Below are 21,827 nucleotides of genomic sequence, written 5' to 3' on the forward strand. Positions count from 1 at the left end.
GCAACACTGATCCCTTCTACTTGGGACAACGTAAGAATAACAAAATTTTCCATCAATCAAAATAACAGTGCCATTATTCAGTTACTTGAAGCACAAAAACATTGCAGAAAACAACCCTACAAAGTTCTTTCAGTTTCAATTTGCAGCTGTGGATGAGATACTGAAGTCCTAATTTTCTTAATATCCTGTTTTGCCTTCATACAAGTGTTACTTCTGATAAAATACTTCTGATAAAGTTCTTCAGTGTAAATTAAGTACCGCAATGGTAACTACATTAATGCACATATCCACTGTCAAATAAAGTAGGGTTCCTTAGGGTATTAAAGAAGCTATGGCAAAACTTTATGGCATGACTACAAAGATGGTACCTGAAGAAACAAAGAAACAAAATCTCCTTTCACATGTCAAACTATAGCTTTTCTAGAATCAAAGAAGTTATGTTAGAATGGACCTGTGGAACTGGTGTAACTCCTTGCTCCCAGCAGGAAAAGCTTTGTCATGAGATTAGGTTACTCGTGGCTGTATCCAGTCAAGTTTTGAACATCTCTCTCCAGGATGGAGGACCAACAATTCTGCTTCACTCACTCCTTTGTAGACACATCATCTTTCTGCCCTCATATTTATGAACACACCAAGTCAAACACAGTTTTACTGTAGGCCACTGTACTTTCAAACTATTAGGATGCTAGACTGCCTTGATGATCCCCTGTTGGTAATATTTTGGACATAGCATTTTTAAGAAAAACTTACAATGCTCCACTCTGCTTCTTCCCCAAGGGACTCTACCAGTCAGATGTCCCTTTTCCCCTTCATCTCTTTTGTTCCACTTGTCTGAGTACCCCCTTGAATTAACTAAAGATTTGTGCAATGGCTATTGGAAATGTTGCACGAGTCCTTTCCAGATCTATGGGTTCTATTCACATCTCAAATCACAAATGTTATGCTTTCCTACTTTTAGTGCCATGCAAACACTTGGTACTGGTAAATGAAGCTGTTATTCTACATTTCAGAAACTTCGAAGACTTGATGGGGATCACAGCTGCACATTGCTCCTAAGTAACAACCACTGCTTTAAAAGTCTGTAAACTCAGGATCAAAAGCTGCAAAACTATGGGATGCTGAATACAGAATGAGAGGGCATCAAGTTACAGCAGCAGAATTCTCAACAATGCAAGCAGCAGTCTTTGCACAAACCTGGCTGCTACACCACTGTTTGTCATACTGCAGCAATGGAGCGGGTTTAGACAAGTTTCTGGGGAACTCCTTCTGTTCAGGATGAAGAGAATGGCGCCACATGCAAAAGTTTTTGTTGGAATATTTCAAAAGTGACTCACCAAGAATGGAATAAAAAAGATTCAATCTGGTTATCATACCAGGTTAGGTGATGCAGGTCCTTAAAGCAGACAAACCATTTGGTTCTATGTCGTGAGGAAATGAAAGCCAGTTGACAGATCAACACAAAGAAAAACCAAGAGGATGGGGAAATTATCTTTATGGCATCATTATTTTTAATGTCCATTGACCCATATGGCATTTGTCAAGCTCACAGAAAAAAAGAGATCCTAGAAAACAGCTTAATATGTGTGAAAGGAGGAGAAACAGGAAGTAATGGCAATATGAGACACAGTTTGAAGGCAGAGAAAGACAGAATCGTTTAGATTGAAAAAGTTCTTTAAGATTACGTGACTAAGATTTCTTAAGCCAAGGAATCAATTTTTCTATTACTTTTAAAACTCAGAATTCTTAAGCTATTTGTGCCCGCTTCATACACTACAAACCTTTTCAGCAAGAACTACAATCTGGGATCAAACCTATAAGTACATGGATTATAAGGAGGTTTTACTTCCTATAAAACTTTGATGTGAACTGGATCACAGTTCTGATGATTAAAGGCAATGGAAGGAAATACTGTTTTAAGAGAAATTCCGTTACATATTATTATATTAAAACTAACAATTTTGACTGTAGCTAAATCAAATTTAATTTATGAAGACATAGTAAAAGCTTAAAAAAGGGCTTTAAAACATAAGCTGTCTTTTAAAAAGTGCAGAACTCAACAACAATCTCCTCTTACCAAGGAGGCTCATAATTTACCCTCCAATCCTGTTAGAACTTCCCATTTTACATTTTTTTTTTTAAACAAAATGTATCGGCTCTGACCAGAACAATCTAAACTGTCGTTTTCCCCCAATATATTCTGTGCAATGGATGTTCAAAATACTCATACTGATTTACTTCTACAAATTATCTTCTAGAAATGCAAACTTCATGCTGTCCAATGCCTCTGTTGCTTTGCAACCTCTCACAATAGGAAAGATAGTATGTGCTTTCTGATAGTTTGGAAAATTTCTAATTTTCACTAGGCCTATTAATCCATTAATTTAGCTGAACTGAGGAAACTGTATCCTGTCTTTTCTGGTTTTGCTCTGAGGACAGTAGTGAAAAAAACCATGCCTACATAATCACCAAAGAGTTATCTGAAATGTTATATACCTTAAGACTTTTAGTGTGCTAATGTGGAAGAAAAATATGCTCCAGCTTCAATAAATATTTTGCTATTTTCAAGTACTTAAAAAGCTGTGCAAAGAGTTTCTTTTTTCTGAAACTCTATTTTCCAGGTATATTATTATGTCTCTAGTTCCTCCATAATTACAAGTGGTTAGTGGTTCTCTTACAAAGCTGGAACTCATTTTTGCATTTATTGCACTGAGACCCTGAGATTTTATATGTTGAGAGGACCTACCCATGATACGCATGTAAATGCAGCATGTCCTGTAATATCTATTAATATACTTAATCTAGAATGAATCCTTTATTTAAGAAAATAAGTCGATTTTCAACATGGGTAAAGTTCTAAACTGTGCTTTTTAATAAAACCATAAATTTCTCCAAATCTGCTGTCATAATTCAGAGCTAAAGCATGACCTACAGGATATAATATATCATAGATCAATGTACCAGACAGATGACTCCCTAATTTATTTCACCTCTAATTCCATTGGAGTTTTCTGAAAAACTGAAAAGATGAAACAACTGATAATTTAATTTATAACATGTTCTCCTTTGTCACATCATATCAGACTGATGTAATATTTATTTAATTTACAGTACTATTAAGGTAATTAGTATATTATGTCCTCTGGCTCAAATTTTGTCCTCATTTTCACCAATGAACCTAGAAAGACTTTCTATTTTATTAAGGGCAGAATGCAGAACAGCTTCATGTATGTTAGAAGAAAGAAGCACTTAATGACTGTACATCAACTGGAATTTCACAGGATATGTTTAAATATACCATCCTTATCGATTCTTCCCATTTTGTACTTATGCACCAAAATAAAGTTATGTACAATCTAGACACATACTTGAGAGAGATGGCATTGTTTCTGAGTATCACCTTTTAGAGAAATTAGTTAAAATACAGTCGGACAGCCATATGTGCTTTTCTTCAGGACTGAAGCTCTCAACTCTTTAGTTGTAGATCTTTGTCTTGGGAGTACAGTTTCAATAATGTGTCATTTAAAAGTCATCCTACACAGGTCTCTGAATAATAGGCAATCTGAACACTTGTTTTGCTTTTTATGTATGATGTCCCCTTACACAGTAGTTATAATATATTCCTCAGAACTTTTAATTCTTAACTCCTCCAAATGCATGAAGACAGAAACAGTTCCCAGCTCCACCTCACACATATCCAGGGAGTAAAAGCCCTGGAGAGACACTAGCAAATCCTCTCAACTCAGCAGAACTCAACTGATTTATAATCCAAATGTATTTCTCTTGAATAAGGTAAACAAGGGAAGAAACAGATTTACAACTAAGCATCCACCAGGCACCACACTTTGAAATACAAATCTTCAGGGGTCTAAACTGATTTCATAGTGAGAAAGGGTCATATAATCATAGATGCACCAAATGGTAAATAGTAATTGCTACAGATTCGTATTTAGTCATGAAAATGAGTCTAATGAAAAACTGTATTAACTAAAAAGAACACCACAAATTATTAAAAATTACAGTTTTCTTTGTAAAAATGTACTACAAGGGAAGAGACTTCAGGCAATAACACGCAGTGAACAAATTAGAAAAAGAAAGTAGGCCATCTTACAAAAATCATAGCTTAATCAGGTCATGAAAGCAATGCAAAGGAAATAGCAGAACACTGTAAATTGTCAAGTCGGATCTTTTAATTTCAGTACAAGGCACACAGATCAAAGAAGGATTAGATTCCATCCTAGAATGAAAATGATGGCACATATATGAAGAAAGTAAGGCATTTACACACACTCCCTCACTTTTGTGCTAAAATTTCAATTCTGCTTCACGATTTAAAGCTAGGTGCAAAAAGTGTCTCTTGGCTGGTTACCAAAGTCTCCAAGTTAAATCACTGTCTTCTCTTATGAGGTTGTCACTCTGTAGTGAAGAACAAAAACATTTTTCTGGGATAAATTTCTTAATTCAAGGTGTCAACTAACACCTTTAAAACCTTTTCCCATATTTCTGCCACACTCACATTCAGAAAAACTATGTTTTGCTTTATGCAGAGTAAATAAACCCATTTTTCCATTTATTCTGGCAGTGCAATGGTTAGAGATAAAGGGAAGAGAAAAGGAAAGGAAGAAAGCAGTGCCTGAGCATACCAACAAAATCTAGACAGACAGGTTACAGTTTGCTGAGAGCCAAAACTTAAGCTGTCCAGATTGGTGTTTAGCTCTGACACTGTCTGGATCATTCCCAGAGCTAGAGTAACAAAGACCTAAGGGTGATGGAAAGTCTACTAGACTATGTATGACTTGAAAACAAAAATTGGTCATGATTAAATCATGAATATATTTTAAACTAAAAAGGTTCTAAAGTTTTCCACTCTTGCTAATAAGAAACTCAAACAGTTTAGCAGCAAGGTGAAAGAACCATCTGCAAGAAGGTTTTGACCTCCATAAAGTATTTTGAAAGTGAAAAATCTGAAAAATCAAACCACCTTTATGAGTAAAGTCATCTTTTTCATGATAGTTGAAAAGTAGTTACAGAAAAGCTACCACAATTTTAGGCATCACTTCAGTCATTGAAGAGCCCAAAGTACAATCTTCAGTCAGATGTTCTATTCAGATCACAACACTTGAACCCTTTTAGCTTATGAGAACACAGAACAAGCTGGTATACGCCAAATGATTCAGCCTAGGAAGATAATGCTCTGTCTTCTACAGCAGGGATGCTCTAAGTCATGATCTACACACTGAAGTTATCTGACAAACTAGAGAAAGTGCCAAGCAAGCCACCTAATTAGAACAGAATACAGCTAATAGGGTGTCATGGGTTTAACCTGTGGCTGGGTTTTAGTAGTGGGGGGGCTATAGGGTGGCTTCTGTTAGAAGTTACTAGAAGCTTTCACTGTCCTAGGAAAAGCCAAGGGTAGCCAGTTCCAGGAGGGATTTCCTGCTGCTGGCCAAGGCTGAGCCAATGAGATGCGCTTCTGTGATAACATATTTAAGAACAGAGGAAGAGAAGGTTGTAGTGCAGAAGAAATTCCAGTCCGGGAGAACAAGCAGTTACCAAGCTCGGTGCAGCTGGAGGCGGGGGGTGGGATGGAGTGGGGGGCCTCCCCCCTCCCCCAGAAGCAGGGCGAAGACTTAAAGCTGAAGCCCCTGCAACCCACAAAGAACCACTGGAGTGCAGAAACCCTCCTGCAGCCTATGGAGAAGTCCATGCTGGAGCAGGAAGATACATGAAGGAGGCTGTGACCCCCTGAGGGAGGTCCAAATGGATCGAAGTCCTTCTGGAGACCTGTGGCCCATGGAGAGGGAAGCCCATGAAGCAGTTTTTTCTGGGTAGGACTTGTGGCCCCCGTGGGAGACCCACATTGGTACAGCTCAACCCATGAAGGACTGCACCCCCTTGGTGAAGTCGTCCACAGGGCGACAGATTAGAAAGAACTGTTGCCCAAGGGGTGGATGGACTTATGCTAGAGAGGTTCATCGAGGACTGTCTCCTGTGGGAGGGACCTCACGGAAGCAGAGGAAGGAGTCGGAGTTGCAGAGACCCCCCCTGTAGCCCATTGTGAAGACCATAGCAACATAGGTGTCCCCCTGTAAACTATGGAGGACCTTCAGACTGCAAAGAGACGACGGTAAAAAGCTGCTGCCTGAAGGATGGACTCAAACAATAACAAACCCCCCTTTCCTCATCCCCCAGCACCACTGGGGGAAGGAGGGAAGACCTGAAAAGAAGGATGGTGGAGAGAAGGAGAAGGTGTTTTAAGACACTGTTTTATTTCTCACTCTTTAGCTCTTATTCTGTCAGTAATAAATTTAAGTTTTATCCTCACTCTGAGTTTGTTTTGCCTGTTAACACTGTTAACACGCCTTCTTTCAATCCTCATCTCTACTCATGAAATTCCTTTGCTGTTTTTTTCCTCTCTTCCTCTCTCCTCTGTCCAGCTGCACAGGGGACGAGGGAGGGTAGTGGAGTGGTTTTAATAGGCCCCTGGCATCTGGCCAGGGTCAAACCATGACACAAGGAACCATAGTCTGGTAAATCTCTCCCTATGAGACAGTTCCTTTGAGAAATTCTTCCTATGAGAAAGACTATATGAAAACACAGATATAAACTGCTACAATCCAAAAGTTTGAAAGCTTATTTTTGGATAGTTACAATAACACTTGAAAATTATTATAACTAATTTTTCTTTATGTGATTTCTAATATATTTTGCTTTGCCTTGTATAATTAAAATGCTTAATACTTGTGTGTTGACTTAGTGGCTACGGAAGACTAATGCAAACAGAAAAAGACAGAACTAGACATTTCTAGTTTGGCTTGAGATAAGCCAAGTCTGACTGAGTTATCTTTATCTCCATGTATCTAGCTGCCAAAATTACAAGAGAGGAACTCGGTGCAGATTACATCATCATTTTTCTAAATTCAGCTTTGAATGATACAGTTAATTATATAATTAATTTTTCTTTCAGAAAAAGACTACGAACGTAAAAGCTTTCAGAGCTACCAGGCTTTTTTAAAAAATGAATCCTGAAGAAAGTTCAACATACAAACATGAACGTCGAGGGACACTTGTTTTACTTTGTTATGTCAACCATTCTCTTAGACACTGTAATCAACATGTATGCAGCCATGAAGAAGATATTTTCAAATGTTTTCTTTCTTCCACCTAATTTTTGTAAGTACGTGCTAGAAGACGTGCATAGGACAGTGCCTGTGAGTAAAATTCATAAATGTTTGAAGAGTAACTTAAAATAGCCCTCAGGAAAGACAAAATAATCTGAACATTGAAAAACCTCCTTACTCTGTAAAACTGCCTGCAAAATAATGGATACTAGTGTGCTTTGCACCCTCAGCTCACCCAGTTGCTTAATTCTCTAATCTTCTGAAATAAAAATACAATATATTTCCTATGCTTTAAGTCAAAGGAATGACATTTACTACCTTAGGGTCTGTTCCAGCAAGGAATCTCTCAATTTCATCTTAATTTACACCACTTATTATTGTGCCTCTGCTCATAACACTAACTGCACAAACATTCAGCTGCACTCCCCTTCAACACAAAATAGACAGAATTCTTTGAATCCTCCATGGAGTGGATCAGCTTTGCCATATTTGAAGATTGATCCCTTCCTTCCCTTTGATCTGTATAGTGCTTCTCACACCAGCGAGTGCAAGTTGTGCATGACTGATGGTAGATGCATTTAGAAAACACCTCAGACTGGACAAGTGAACATATTTTTTCTTTAAAACTGGTGGCTTTTGCTGATGATTGCTTACCTCATTATCTGACTCCACAAGCACTTGATCATATTCACTAAGAGCTACTAGGAACATGATAGATGTGACGTTTTCAAAGCAATGTATCCATTTTCTTCTTTCTGATCGCTGACCTCCTACATCCACCATTCTGTAAAATTAACATCCACATCAACTCCATGAATACCTTAACAGATAAACACACAATCACACACATAATGACAAAATTCAAGAATTTAGTTAAGACCACAGTTTGGTTTGGTTTTCTTAATGATTTTTCCCGTTGATATTTAATAGAATCTCTTGTAAGTAGACAGTTCATATTTGCTTTAAGTCTGATTTGTTTTCTGTATTTAAATTATTGTTGGACTCAAACCCCTGAGAATTATGAGATATAAAGGTCTCATGAGCTACGACTTGGCAACTTATGCCCTGTGTATTCAGCAGAAACAGATGTGAACAGAACAGACTTGGTGGACTGCCTTTTTCCGCCCAAATTACCAGAATCAAAATTCTCAATTTGTTAAATCTGCCCCATTTTAAGCAAATAGAATACAATATGTACCTACTAAAATTTTTGATAGGCAAAATTAAAACTCATGTTTGCTGAGGTATATTCCCACTTCATCCCATGTCTCAGTGTAAGCACAGGTGTCTAATTTGCAATTATTTTTTAAACAACTGTACTTGCACTAAGGTAGGGTGATTTCTCTCTAAAGGAGAGCAATTTCTCTCTAAAAGTCAACTACACATGTGCTAACTTTTTATTCCATAATTTACATGAATGACAAAGACACATGATTTTATTTTCAGATTACTACTCATACTTTGATATTATTGAAAAGATGAATTACAGATAGACCTAATTGTCTTTGATCCTTCTGACATGTTTAATGTCAGTTCCTTATTAAACGTGGACAATTACATGAAAATAAATTGATGTAATTCAAATTTTAAAAATACAGAATTATTGCTTTTTATGCACTTTTAACCAATATCCTATACTTGCTATTACTAACATAAAAGGAAACAAAAGAAACAAAGCAAGTACGTGTTAAAACTTTTTTTTCTACCTGAAAATGACGCTTTGTAAGTCGAATGGATATTCAATGATCCCTGTTGTTGGGACTCGAACTCTGAGTACATCCTGTTGAGTTGGCAGATAGGTGGAATCTGCTATGCGGTCCAAGTCATTAAGATAGCTATAGACAGGGAGAAACAACAGGAATGCTAGACAGTGACACCATCATCCCACTGAGGAAAAGAGAAAGGAAAATTTGGGAACGGAAATGGGTTGTGGAGTAGAAAGAAGTACAACAGAAAAAAAAGAACATTATCGGCAGAAAAGAGGGGACAAACCATAAAAAATGTACTCCATCCCCACTTACATAGCTTCAACAGCAGGGTGGCATAACTATTATGGGGTTTTTTTATGCAACTTTTCTTGGCTTTCACATGTAAATTCACCAAAGTTTTCAAATCACATAATTCTAGGAAATTTAGAGACATAGTATCATACAACATGTGAGAAATATGAAATTGCATGGTCTTACTAGAATATGTAACATACATTTCTTGATATTCATGCTACAGTGTCTACACATACACCTAGATAAACAAACATGAACCTTCCACAGAACAATGAACTGCTACAGACTAGATCATTACCAGTTATAAAATAACAGGAGGATAAGTGGCACTGTTTTGAGACTAAATTAAAAAAGGAAAAACCCACCCACTGTCAAATTAAAAAATTCTCCAGATCCTGTTATCAGAAGGTAGCACCAGCATTTAGCGGGATCTCTGGACCCGAAGTCCTGCATTCACACTGAAACTTCTGATTAAGTTAATGGGCCTGCAGTACATGAAATACACTACAGCTGGCCAGCAAATAACCCAAAATTGCTATAAAATTAATTGTAAAGGTTCAGTAACTACAGCACAAAACTCTTATGCTTATTTGTTAATGCTGAGTTTCAACCATAAAGCACCATGAAGTTTTAATTAACTGTCATTAAAGACATCCTGCAAAAAGGAGTGTAACAATGTGTGTGTGATAGCCTTTTTGGGTCCAGGAGCTGGACATCTCATGAAGTCAGTGCACCAGGCACCTTATGCTCTCCCCATGGCAGACATCTGAAATAAAGACTGCCGCAGGAAATTAAGTTCTTTGGCATTTGGCTGGTTCACATCAGAAGAATGACCAAGAGTTAGCTGTTAAGAAGATAAATTAATCTAGGAATACCCTCATTCATTCTAGGGGATGAGAGCAATGGTCTTGTAATTTATTAAATGATTATGAAGTGTCACCAAGCTCTGAATACGTTCTTCTTCTCACAGTAATTTGTGAAGGTGCTTTTTTTAAATAAACCTAGAAAAGAAATAATCAGTCTTATTCCTGATGTTATGAACTACCTCTTAATGAAATAGTGCGAGGACGTTATCCTGAACAATGACAAAAATAAACCAGTTTGATTTCTACCTTACAGTAAAAATACAGATGAATTACTTTGTTAGCTCTGGAAAGGAGCCAAATTATTACTGGCTCAGTTATCAAATTTTATTATCAAATTTCTCTTACTATGATTTTATTCATGAAATATCAATCCGATAGTAAGCACTGAGTGTGAGAAAGATGTATTAAACACTGTATCTCGGTAAATCAGAAGCTACAACTCTGAAAATATTTTCTGAGAACTAACTAGTTTCTGGCAATAAGAAAAAAGTTTGAGAGTCTGAGTCCATGATCTACCCTCAGCTTTTTTTACACAAAAAGCAGCATGAACAAGCCCATCATCAGTTTGTTGGTGGAAAAGAAAAAAAAAGTGTAAGCGAATGAGATCCACAACCACCACAGTAAGAAAGTGATGGAGACCCCGAACTAGCTTCTTATTCCCCCCCATCCCCAAAAGAATTAGTTTTGTTTAGTGACTAAATTTTGGAAGGACATAAAGAAGCATTGCTACAGTGGTATTCACAAAAACAGGAGAATTTTAACTGAATAAACTGGCAGGTGGCGGCCTATTTTCACAACTGTCTCGTTGCATTCCTTTGGCAAGCTTCAGCTGTGGTCTCCAAGTTGAGCCTGGTTACTACACCTCTGCATAGTGGATGTGTTACAAAGGTATCTGGTAATGCACATCTGGGTGATTTTAGAAAGGTGATAAAACAAAGGGATATTATTAAATTGTTAAATATCATCTGTGTTTCTAGAAACCATTAAACAAGCAAATGAGGTGTTTTGTTTTGTTTTGTCCTAACACAAATCACTGACATCATTAAGTTTCAGAAGCATTACTTTATCCTTAAAAATACTTACCTTTTCCTCGTCCCCATTCAATTATGCTCTAGTTCTGCTCACTCAACAAATAAACTCAGGTGACAACCTTTTCATTCATTTCAGTCAAAGCACCTTACACAGCCTATACAGTCCACAGAGGAGTCCTTATGCATCCTTATGGAATCCTATTTTTTTTTCCTTAATTTCTTCACTTAACAAATCAAAGGATGTTGGGCTCTCTAAGAACTGTCCTGAATTATACATTCAAACCCAGAATCAAGGAAGCAGTGTCAAAACGAGTAAGAGTATCTCAAAGAAAAAAAAAAAGTAGAAGCATGCACTAAATCCTATAAAAATAAAGTCTTTGTGGCAATTAGAATCTACAGACCAACAAAAGCAATAATGATATTTAGCCCCTGCCACTCTTCCTTCTAACTTAAAACTTAATAAACAACATAAAATTTGTTAATAAACATATTATTGTATCAATTTATTTAAATGAAAATATCCCAGATTATTTCTGAATTACACAAATTATTTCTAAATTACTTCACATATTACTTCTAAATCTTTTATTATTGCTATTTTAATGCTGTGAACATACAGCAAATAGTCAATGAAATTCTATTTAAGTAGAAAAAATTATTTTAAGTTTTGTTTTCTGGCTTTTCTGTTTTTTGGTTTTTTGGTTTTTTTTTTTAAGTTTATTTTAACAGAGATACTCTGTTGAAAAATGACTTGTGCTGGAATTCAGTAATGAAGTTCTGCATTGTTGTTCTGAAGCAAAGGAGTAGGTATTTTCTGCTACTGACAGTTCTGCAGACAATTACACTTCCTGTTACCCTATGAGGATATATAACTTCACGTTCTGCTATCAACTTCAAGGGGATTAAACATGTTTCTGAAAATCAGACTGAAAGCTTTGCCTGCAGCAGCAACACAGAGCTCCCTTCAAGACATTCTAAAACCACTAAGAATGTCAAGTCCCTCTTAAAAATTATGTAATTTCTAAAATAAAGTAACTAATTCTAAAAAATCTATTATCTTTGGGTAGGAATACCTATCATAGGGATTGACATCAGGGTCTTTCCATTTTACCCACTGTTTTATGTTATGAAGATTTTTGATATATTGCAGAAGTTAATTTCTCTATTCAGCCAGGTGCAATCTTCCTAAAACATCAGTGGGAGCAACTCAACACATCTAAGTTCAACACATTATCACAACTTTTGTATTAACTGCAAAATGCTATACTTCTAAATCCATACTACTACACAGCCAAAACCGAAGACATTTTCTCTTCACAAAGCACAAAAACAGATTTTTGCATTGCATTAAAAGGGGTGGGGTGACAGTCTGATTATTCTGAACAACTGGTTTGTTGGGCTGACTCACTATTTCAAAATGCTGAGAGGGAATATGTAAGTGATTACAGGTGACTACATGAAAAGAAAAGACAACTGGAATACTATTAATATTTAAAGACATATTACCACCATACACATTTTTCACATATTCTAACTGTTCCTGTAGCACTGAAAATTTATTATTTGGCTTATCATGGTTTAAAAGTTGCTGTCACAAGAAAGACCTGTATTTTTAAACCTTCCTCATGCCAGAAGAGTTGGATATCTAACTTCTGCCCCCCACATGAAAGCTGGGGCTTAAAGAAATTCTCTGATCACCAGGGGAATGCAGCACTGTATGCATAGCCTTTAAGTACCCTACAACTTATTAAACTAACTATTTATTTTTATATTACTTTATCAAGCAGCAACTTAAAATATCAAAAGTGCTAGCTGATGCCAACTCTTTTCCTTCAACTGTGTTTGCTCCAGCCCCACCCTAGCTGCACCTCTGCCCATCCCCAGCTGCCAGCTCTTTTACTTGTACAACAGCTTGATAACGCATTTATCTCAAAATTATTTGGAACACTGAAATTGTTCAAATTAATGTAGTTTACTTGATGGATATGGCCTGGGATGTGGGACGTCCATAAACTCCAGCAGGAAGGCAAGGTGGAGTTACTTCCTCCATTGTCTTACAAGGAACCAGAAGAATACTTATGAAGCCAAGGCTATGTGAAATGTGTCAGGTTTCTCAATGCAGATGGGTGAGCAGTTAAAGAAAATGAAGATTCTGACTGACTCTTTTGTATATCTGCTTATTAATAAGGTGATTCACTGTGGCTTTAAAGCACTTACCTAATGCAGCCCCTAAAGTACTGACAACTATACTGCTCACCTGGGCAAACAAATCCTATGCACACACAAAAAAAATTAGGCACACAAGAGATATTTGCAGCTTATTTTAGGGTAAGTGCCTGACTCAAAATGAATGAACAAATACTGCAATCAGCCTTTGCCATGCAACTTCAGTGCATACAAGAAATTGCTACACGCTCTTGCAAATAAACCACAAGACTTGACATATCCACAAACTTTCACAAAGAGAGAGTTGCCAACAATTGCCCAAAACCAGATTATCTCAGTTTATTAGCTTCAAAATTTAAAGCCATAATAACAATATGTGTATTGCAAATACGTTGTCAGCCGTCCTGAGGGCTAGTCGGTAACCACCAGCGTTACCATGGGGAATTCGGTTGAACTGATAGTAGCAACTATGCAAGACATTTAGTTCTCAGCTACATGGTACTCTGAGCTTATTTTTACCACCTGCTAAGAAATCTTCGTTTGATGAATCACACTGTAGCTATATTGCCTCTCACCCAAACAGTATCTACTCAGCTCAGCATGATACAAAGGAAAGAAAATAGGAAAATATGTGGTTCTGAGTAAATTCATAATACAGACTAAGTTTCAGAAGTTAATAATATCTGAAATTAGTTTTTGTAAAAATGAATTTTAGTGGCTGCTGAGGTAATTTTCCAGGGGGTTGCTATAGTGACAGGCAGAAGGTGCATTACCAAGGTGATGAGTATATAATGAGCCACTGGCTGTGGCCCTCCTTTGACGTCAGGAGAAACCGCCAGCGTCTAGCAGCATGCTTGTGATCTGCACACTGACCGGAAGCAGAGGAAGCCTTTTGTTTCCCAGTTAGCACTAAGAAAGAATTAATTTTTTATTTTTTTAAATGCACTTTGCATCACCTATGACAAGATCCAAGCTTGCAGCCAGTTTCAGGGAAGCTGCTAGTCTATGGAGGTGCTAATGATGCCCTTGAAAGAGAGCAGGTTTCAAAGGTACTGTTTCTCCACATTTCAAAATAAACAGCAGGAGCAGAATCATGGGAGTAGATTGACTGGCTCTTATGTTTCTACATGTCTTTCCCATATAGAAATCAAGCAAGGAAGTGAGACTCCTAATCTTAATAAACAGACTAGAGTTGTTTTAACCAATAAAGCTCTTTAAGAAGTTAAATATGACCCCCATCATCACGAACAGGTAGCTCAATATTCAGACTTAATTAATTTCCTAGGCCTACATCACCTAATGAAGACAGATCATCAAAACTTGAATTTACTTTCAGAGATTGAGGTCTTGGAGTGCCTTCAACATGGGACAGGCATTTCAAAACACTCTCCTCCAGCCACGAGGTACTATTTACCAGCATCTTTGAACTCAGATTTTTGCAAGTAATCAGGTTATAAAGTAGAATTTTTTCCGGAATAATTCCATAAGATGAATTTCTGTAACTTTAAACTATGTTTAGTGTACAGCTGAAATAATCAGGTGCAGGCAGTAAGGCATGGGCAGACAAAAGTAGAAAAGCTACACCCTTCATCCATCTGTAACTCTTGCTTCCCTTTCTGAGGTTAAAAATGAGACTAGTCTACTTACCATTACTACCTAATAAGTCTTCCTAAACTCAGTAGGCAAAACTGATGTAGAAAGATACTGAGTTAATATTCACTAGCATACTAACAAACCCTGTGCTTAGAAGAAGTCTGCCTGAAAGACCCTGTGAGCACAGGATAAGTCTCTGGGGAGCAGAGTGCCTCTGAAACACACTGCTGAGGAGGAGGGATCTGCCAGGCACCACACCAGAAACGCTCCATTAGAAATCTCTAAATAAAACCAAACATGTTGAGATACAGGTAATTATTGCCACTGATAAAAAGGTCAGTATAAAACCAGTAAAGATTATTAGTTATCACCCAGCCAGCCAACAATGTGACTGCTTCTTAGACTACATGGGAAGAATGAGAGTATGATAAAGAGGGAAAGGACAAACCTCAAGAAATTCTACAAATTCTGTTGTTTGACCTAAAGTTTGATGGGTGATTTCACTGTAACCAGAGCTACAAAAGCAAGCCTTACCAGCAACGTTTCATATGCAAATTCTTTCACTGCATTCAACCACAAGTAAGACAGATTTTAGTATGATAGTAACCATAAACGTTTTCAACCCTAAAGCTCTGAGGTTTAATTAAAAAAAAAAAAAAAAAAAAAAAAAAGAAGAAAAAAAGAAGTATTTTCTGCAAAATTAGAATAGTTCATGGTTATTACCCTCTACAAAATGTGCTGTTTCATACACATACAGCAGTAGTGCAAGTGAAAATAAAAACCTAACCAAAGCCCATTATTAAGGATAATTAGGCAAGATATTCAATAATATTTGATACATCTCTGCCCTTTGGAGCCTGGCTATTCTAAAATCAGGTGGGGCTACGCTCCATACTATTGTTGAGGTTTGGTGTGGTTTTGTGGGGGCGTGGGTAGAGGGTTGGAATTTTTGTTCTGCAAAACTCTGAACTGGCTGATGAGACTACCCCTAAAAAAAACAGCACTAGTTTTGACCATGTGTAGAAAAGCAAGCTTTGAAAAACATTTCTTTTTCTGCATTTTTAAAAATGCATACAACTTGCTTGTCTTTCAACTGCACATATACAAAATGCTACAGTTGCTGCAGCAGGAATTTTCCTGCCTCACAATGCTGCCAGAATAACTGATAAAAGTGTCCTCTTTGCTACCAGTCAGGAGCACAAGAAAAGGAATCAATTTTCAGTGGACAAACCTAAATGTAAACAAGTACCGGCTGTGTTCTCAGAATTTTTGTAGAGGTTTGCGCTTCTGAGTTGTAAGGGGGGTACTTTTGAATTAGATGATCAATGGAGCATAGAGGTGTGAGAAAGAAATCATATTAGGATGTGAAACCAGCTAGAGTATGGTACAATGTAACTTCATGGCACAAGCTAATTGTAAGGTCCATTGTGCTTTTTAGCAAGTCAGCTTGGTATCTCCTATTATCAGAGCTGAGTTCTTCCTTGGTTTTGCTACACATTGCAAGATAGATACATCTACCCTTGAAACACAATGGTAGAGGTCATACATAGGGGTGAGAAAGATGATGATGGGAGGAAGATTACGTGGGCAGGGGTCGCTCGCCCCTTGCCCCACAAGTAGGGCGTGCACAGACTGTTGCCATTAGATAATGAACAGGCGGTGTTTGGCTGCCACTCAGGCATCACCTTACACTGCGTACTGGCTCTACGTGGTGTTATGTGAAGCTGATAAAAACGGGGTGTCAGGACTGCTGAGCTGAGCGATGCTCATCCTGCCACCCAGACTGTGCTGCTCCGCGGGGACGCCCGCTAAGCACGGGTACCAACCAGCTGCTGCAGATCCTGACAGCCCTGGCCTGTCTGTGTGGGTAAGCACAGTTTATTGATAGGAAGCAACCAAGAAAGCAATTTTTTTTTTTAATATCCTTTTAGTGTCCCTTTAATTCCCCTTTTATTATTGACATTAATAAGTTGTTCATAGTATTTCCCTTTAATTTCCATTTTTACTAACCAATATCGTGTTAATAGTTATCCATAATATTGTGTTAAGATCCTTTTTTGGTATCCCTTTAACCACCTTTTCACTAGTTAATATTGTATTAAATGCTGTTTGTAGTATTTGTTTTAATGCCACTCAATAAGGAAATTATTTTGTATCCTTTTTTAGTTTTTGATTCTCTTTGCTAAGTTTATTATTATTATTCTCGCTGTAATAAAAGATATTTTGTGTGTTTGAATATTTCTGGCACTTGTCTTTTTTCCGGACATGTATCCAAACAAACTGTTACATGAGTCTCTACACCACTGGTGAAAAATGGAGGCACATTACCAGTTTCCAGAACCATAAAGTAAACACAGTAAACCTAAGATCTTTGTAGTGAGATAGGAAGACTTCTGCACAGGGTTCTCTTTATCCTTATTCTACCCAGATCCTATTTAGCTGCCTTACTCAACTTCCTGCATGGCTAAAAGCCAACCGCAGTGAAGGCTAAAAAAGGTAAGCCATCAATTAAAAAAATGCCTGTGCAAACTTTTCTTTTTAGGAAATGTGGTGTAAAAATTATACAGCCATTAAAAACATGTTTGGTACTGCATGAGAAAAGGATCCTGAAAGAAATACATACCCTATACAGCTTTATATAACCCCACTTCCCTTTCTGAATTTCCTGAGTTCTGCTGCATAATCTGCAGTTTTTCTATAGGAAGCAGTGCTTTGGTATGCAGTAGATTTCATGTCCCATCTTTCTTCAGACCTCCCTTTTATGTTTAAGGACTATATCTAAGGCATAAGATAGGATAAGCATGGTTCTGCTCGTAGTACTTGATCTTTGAATTTCAGACTTTCATTTTTTATTGGCTGTTTCTATCTTACTTTACATAAGTAAGGCTGTAAACTGTAAACACATAAAGCAGAATCTACCACTCTGCAACAGACATTGCCACCAAGTATAGCTTTAGGACCTTCAGGTACAATTTAACAGGTGATGAAGGTAAGAAAGAACTAATGAACAGTATTAAAATGTTTATTAAATAATGATGTGCTTATGCATCTTATAAATTATGACTATATGGTTTTCTCATCAAAAACTAGTGAATGCTACACAGATAGCTCATAGACAGTTGTTCAAAATCTGCTCTATCAGTGTCAGTTGCATAGCAGGTCCCAATTTAGGACAGTATTAGTCCTTCTGAAAGGCTCATACAGACACATTATACTCTTAAGAATTCCCTACAGCTTTAGGAAATAAAAAAAAGAATGACTGCTAAAGGTAATACCAGCAAATGGAGTAAATTGCCTTACTAAGAACTTAGATTCATGCACTGATCTTTCCTCTTGTGTACCCTAAATGCTACATGCAGTAACTGCACTGAAATACACCTGTGTCAGAAGTGGAACGCAGAAGCAAAATGTTACTTTCAGCTGACAGATATGAAGGTATTAATTGTTCAGCTGAACTTATGAAAATACTTAAAACTCAAATGGAATACTGCCATAGAAAAATTACTAGATGACAAAAGCCCTGCAACTGCAATGGTTTCACATAAGGTGAAACTGCTTTATGGAGCAGACATCATTAGGTTTCATCTCTTTTTCCCTGTTAACAGTCAGTGATATGCTGAAGATGTCCTCAGAATTCAAACCCTTGAGCTCTTTTTACATGGTGAAATACTGGAATCTGCATTTCTGTACTAACTGTCCAACTAACTCAACTCAAAGGTATACACACAGCTGTGTAACTGCAGGAACTTAATTGTTAAAGGTGATAGCAAATGCAAAAACAAAAGCCCACGAGAATGCCATGGCATGTATGAGTAATAAAGCAGTGCATTACAGAGTGGCCTATCAGATACTTACTGAAACAGCTAACACAGTGGGGTAGGAGCTTGCGGGAAAATTAAATTTAATTATCTGAAATGTTAGAAAACGCAGCCATGGAAGGGAAGTTAAACAGATATTCTCAGTGCTTATGTAGCAACTAGAAAGTCCTTGATTCGAGATTCACAATAGCCATATACTTCCATTTCATGGGACCAGAGAAAAATGAAGTTGAAATCTGAGCCAAGCAAGGCTCTGGGACACTTTCAAGTTCTAAATATTTCCTACATTTTGTTCATGAAGGGTAAGCCCTCAGTGTCACCTCAGGGAAAAATGGTGACAAATCTTTACAAATTCCAATTGCAACCCCAATTCTGTCTCTTTTAATGTCAACACAGAAGACTCTTGTCTCTCCTTTCTTTAGGCTTTGGAAAGCCATGATACAATCAGACTGTTGATTAGTAACCTCTTCACATTTGGGTTAAGGTCTTGACACCCTGTACAGCACATACTGAATGTTCTCATCTCACACAGCTACTGCTTAAGGCAATCCACAGTGTGTTATTATTTTACTTCAGTCTCACACTGTGAACATCTTAAAGGGAAGGGGTTTAGTGGCAGTTAAGTGGCTAAGTCATCCTGTAATGTACATGGGAAGCAAATAACCTCTATATACCTGAAGTCCTCTTGACTTTACCAAAAAAAGTCTAAAAGAGTCTAAAAGCTGATTTTAAGACAACAGGATTGTCCAAGGTGTGGAGCATCCAATGGCCGGGGAAGAGAATGGAATGTATTTTTTGAGCCCATAAGAAGTTCAAATCAACTCCCATGATGCAGGAAATTTTCTTTCTTAGACACTATCACCACCTCTTGTGGTAAACGACACATCAGATGTATTCTTCCGTAGTACTACCAGGAGGTATAAAAAGATCACAAGTGTAGCTAACAATGACAAAGCATGTCCACAGATGGCAGGAAGTGAAAGTATTATGATATACAGGACACATTAGAAACCCAGAATAGAACTTGGAAACAATAAAATAACAGAACACACAGAGGAAGCCAATGTGTAATAACAGAATCATTTAGGTTGGAAAAGATCTCAAAGATCACTGAGTCCAACCCTTGATCGATCGCAACATTGTGAGCTAGATATAGCAGTAAGGGCCACGTCCAGTCGTTTCTTGATCACCTCCAGGGATGGTGACTTCATCACCTCCCTGGGCAGTCTGTTTCAATGCTTAACAACCTTTCTGCTGAAGAAATTCTTCTTGATGTCCAAACTGAGCATCTCCTGGTGGAGCTTGAGACTACGTCCTCTCGTTCTGTTGCTCGTTGTCTGTGAGAACAGGCTGACTACCATCTTGCTGCAACTTCCTTTCAGGTAGCTGTAGAGAACAATAAAGTCTCCTTCGAGCCTCCTTTACTCCAGGGTATACAACTCCAGCTCCCTCAGCCATTTCTCATAGGACTTATTCCCTAATTCCTTCACCAGTTTCACTGTCCTTCTCTGGACACACTCCAGCACCTGTATTGGACAGGACACACCTGTCCTGTATTGGAGGACCCAAAACTGAGCACAGGTTTTGAGGTGTGGCCTCACCAGTGCTGAGTACAGATGGACAATCCCTTCCCTAGTCCTGCTGGCTACACAATTGCTGATACAATGCCATCGGCCTTCTTGGACACTTGGGCACACTGCTGGCTCATGTTCAGCTGCTCTCTACCAGCATGCCCAGATCCTTTTCCACCAGTCAGCTTTCCAGCCACTTTGCCCCCAGCCTGTAGTGCTGCCTGGGGTTGTTGTAACTCAAGAGTAGGAACCAGCACTTAACCTTGTTGAACACTGATGGGAGAAAAAAAGCAATATAGCCAGCAGATCAAAAATACTACTACTACTATTACTACTACTATAAAAACACAGGGGAAAACTACTGAGAAGATGAGAGGCTTGTGCATGGGATGAAGGAAGAACACGTCTGACACTGACACATACGCTTACTAGACATACAGACACATATGCTTACAAGAGATCTGGTGGACAACAAACTGTTTTGGTTTATACATCAAATCAGAAGGAAATGGGTTTATTTCTGTCTTACTGCTTTTGTGAATCCCAGGAGTAACTTCTAAGCAATTTGTTTCTTTGCTTTGTGACAGGGATTTAATCCTAGCAAATTTGTTTGGGTGTTCTACTGGTAAACATACACAGTGTATTTTTTAAACAATGTTTGTTTCTGCTAATTGTTTTTAATGGACTTACATACCTGAAAAAACTCTACTTGCAAGCATAAATACACAAGAGGCTTTTCTAAAGACTCATACACATTGATTCACAATACTAAAAGATTTTGCAGAAATCCATAGTATGAACTATAATAAATTCACCAAACCTGCAAAAACTCACGGTAAATTGCTAAACATACTGAGCTTGAAAAATAACCAATCAACTAGTACCTGTATCTTTTGCAAAACAAGGTACTAGGAATTTGCTTTCATAGCTACTTAATAATTATTCCCTACTATTTTTAATGCTACTTAAAAGATCCACTATGGTAACAATTTAATTAGAAGTAGGTCAAAACTATGGTATTCAGCACAATCTGATCTGAGTTAGCATCAGATCATCATTTCCTACTTTGGAAAGTAAGTAATTCTATTTTTAACCTCTAAGGTAAGCACACAAAATACATACATTTACTTCAACTTTAAAACAAGTATCACCAGTTGTGGAAACAAAGTTAGGACCTACAAACACAAGAAATTCAAAATATAAGACAAGCTCTGCTTCAGCTTCTACTTAACTTGCTGTTTGTTTCAGTACAGAAACAATGTGAAAATATATTATCAGCAACTTTTCCCTAATATTTTTTCCCCCCAGTTATGCATCCTGAAGTTCTTCACTTTATGTAACATTCTACTTGTTTTCTTACCACATAAAACCAAAACACAGCATGGTATTGTGGTGGTTTTGAGCTGGCTCTCTGCCAAGTCTCCTAACCCCACCGCAAGAGCTCCCCCCCACCCAAAACCAAGGGAAAAGAAAAAAAAACCCAAGAGAACCAAAAAAAAGAGAGAGGGAGAGAGCTGGAGCAATATATATAAATATATTTACACTTATATTACATTTATATACAATTACAAAAACTATATACACATAAAAAACCCCTCAAAAACCAACACCCAAAAACAGAAAAGGGAAGGGAAAAGGGATAAAACAAAAAAAAAAAACAA

General features: G+C 37.5%; 1 protein-coding gene across 2 annotated transcripts in view; it reads right to left on the bottom strand.

Moving 5' to 3' along the window:
* GNAQ (G protein subunit alpha q) overlaps positions 1-21,827 on the bottom strand; it is a 124,201-nt gene that overhangs the window by 21,420 nt on the left and 80,954 nt on the right. For both annotated transcript variants that reach the window (XM_018080960.2, XM_008934208.3), the window contains 2 exons: positions 8,825-8,953; positions 7,773-7,902 (listed from right to left, as the gene is read on the bottom strand). In XM_018080960.2, the coding sequence (XP_017936449.1) occupies positions 7,773-7,902; positions 8,825-8,953 (259 nt within the window). The remainder of the gene's footprint in view (positions 1-7,772; positions 7,903-8,824; positions 8,954-21,827) is intronic.

This window comes from Manacus vitellinus, unplaced genomic scaffold (assembly GCF_001715985.3).
Source record: "Manacus vitellinus isolate BGI_N305 unplaced genomic scaffold, ASM171598v3 scaffold_50_pilon, whole genome shotgun sequence".
NCBI classification, from domain to species: Eukaryota; Metazoa; Chordata; class Aves; order Passeriformes; family Pipridae; genus Manacus; species Manacus vitellinus.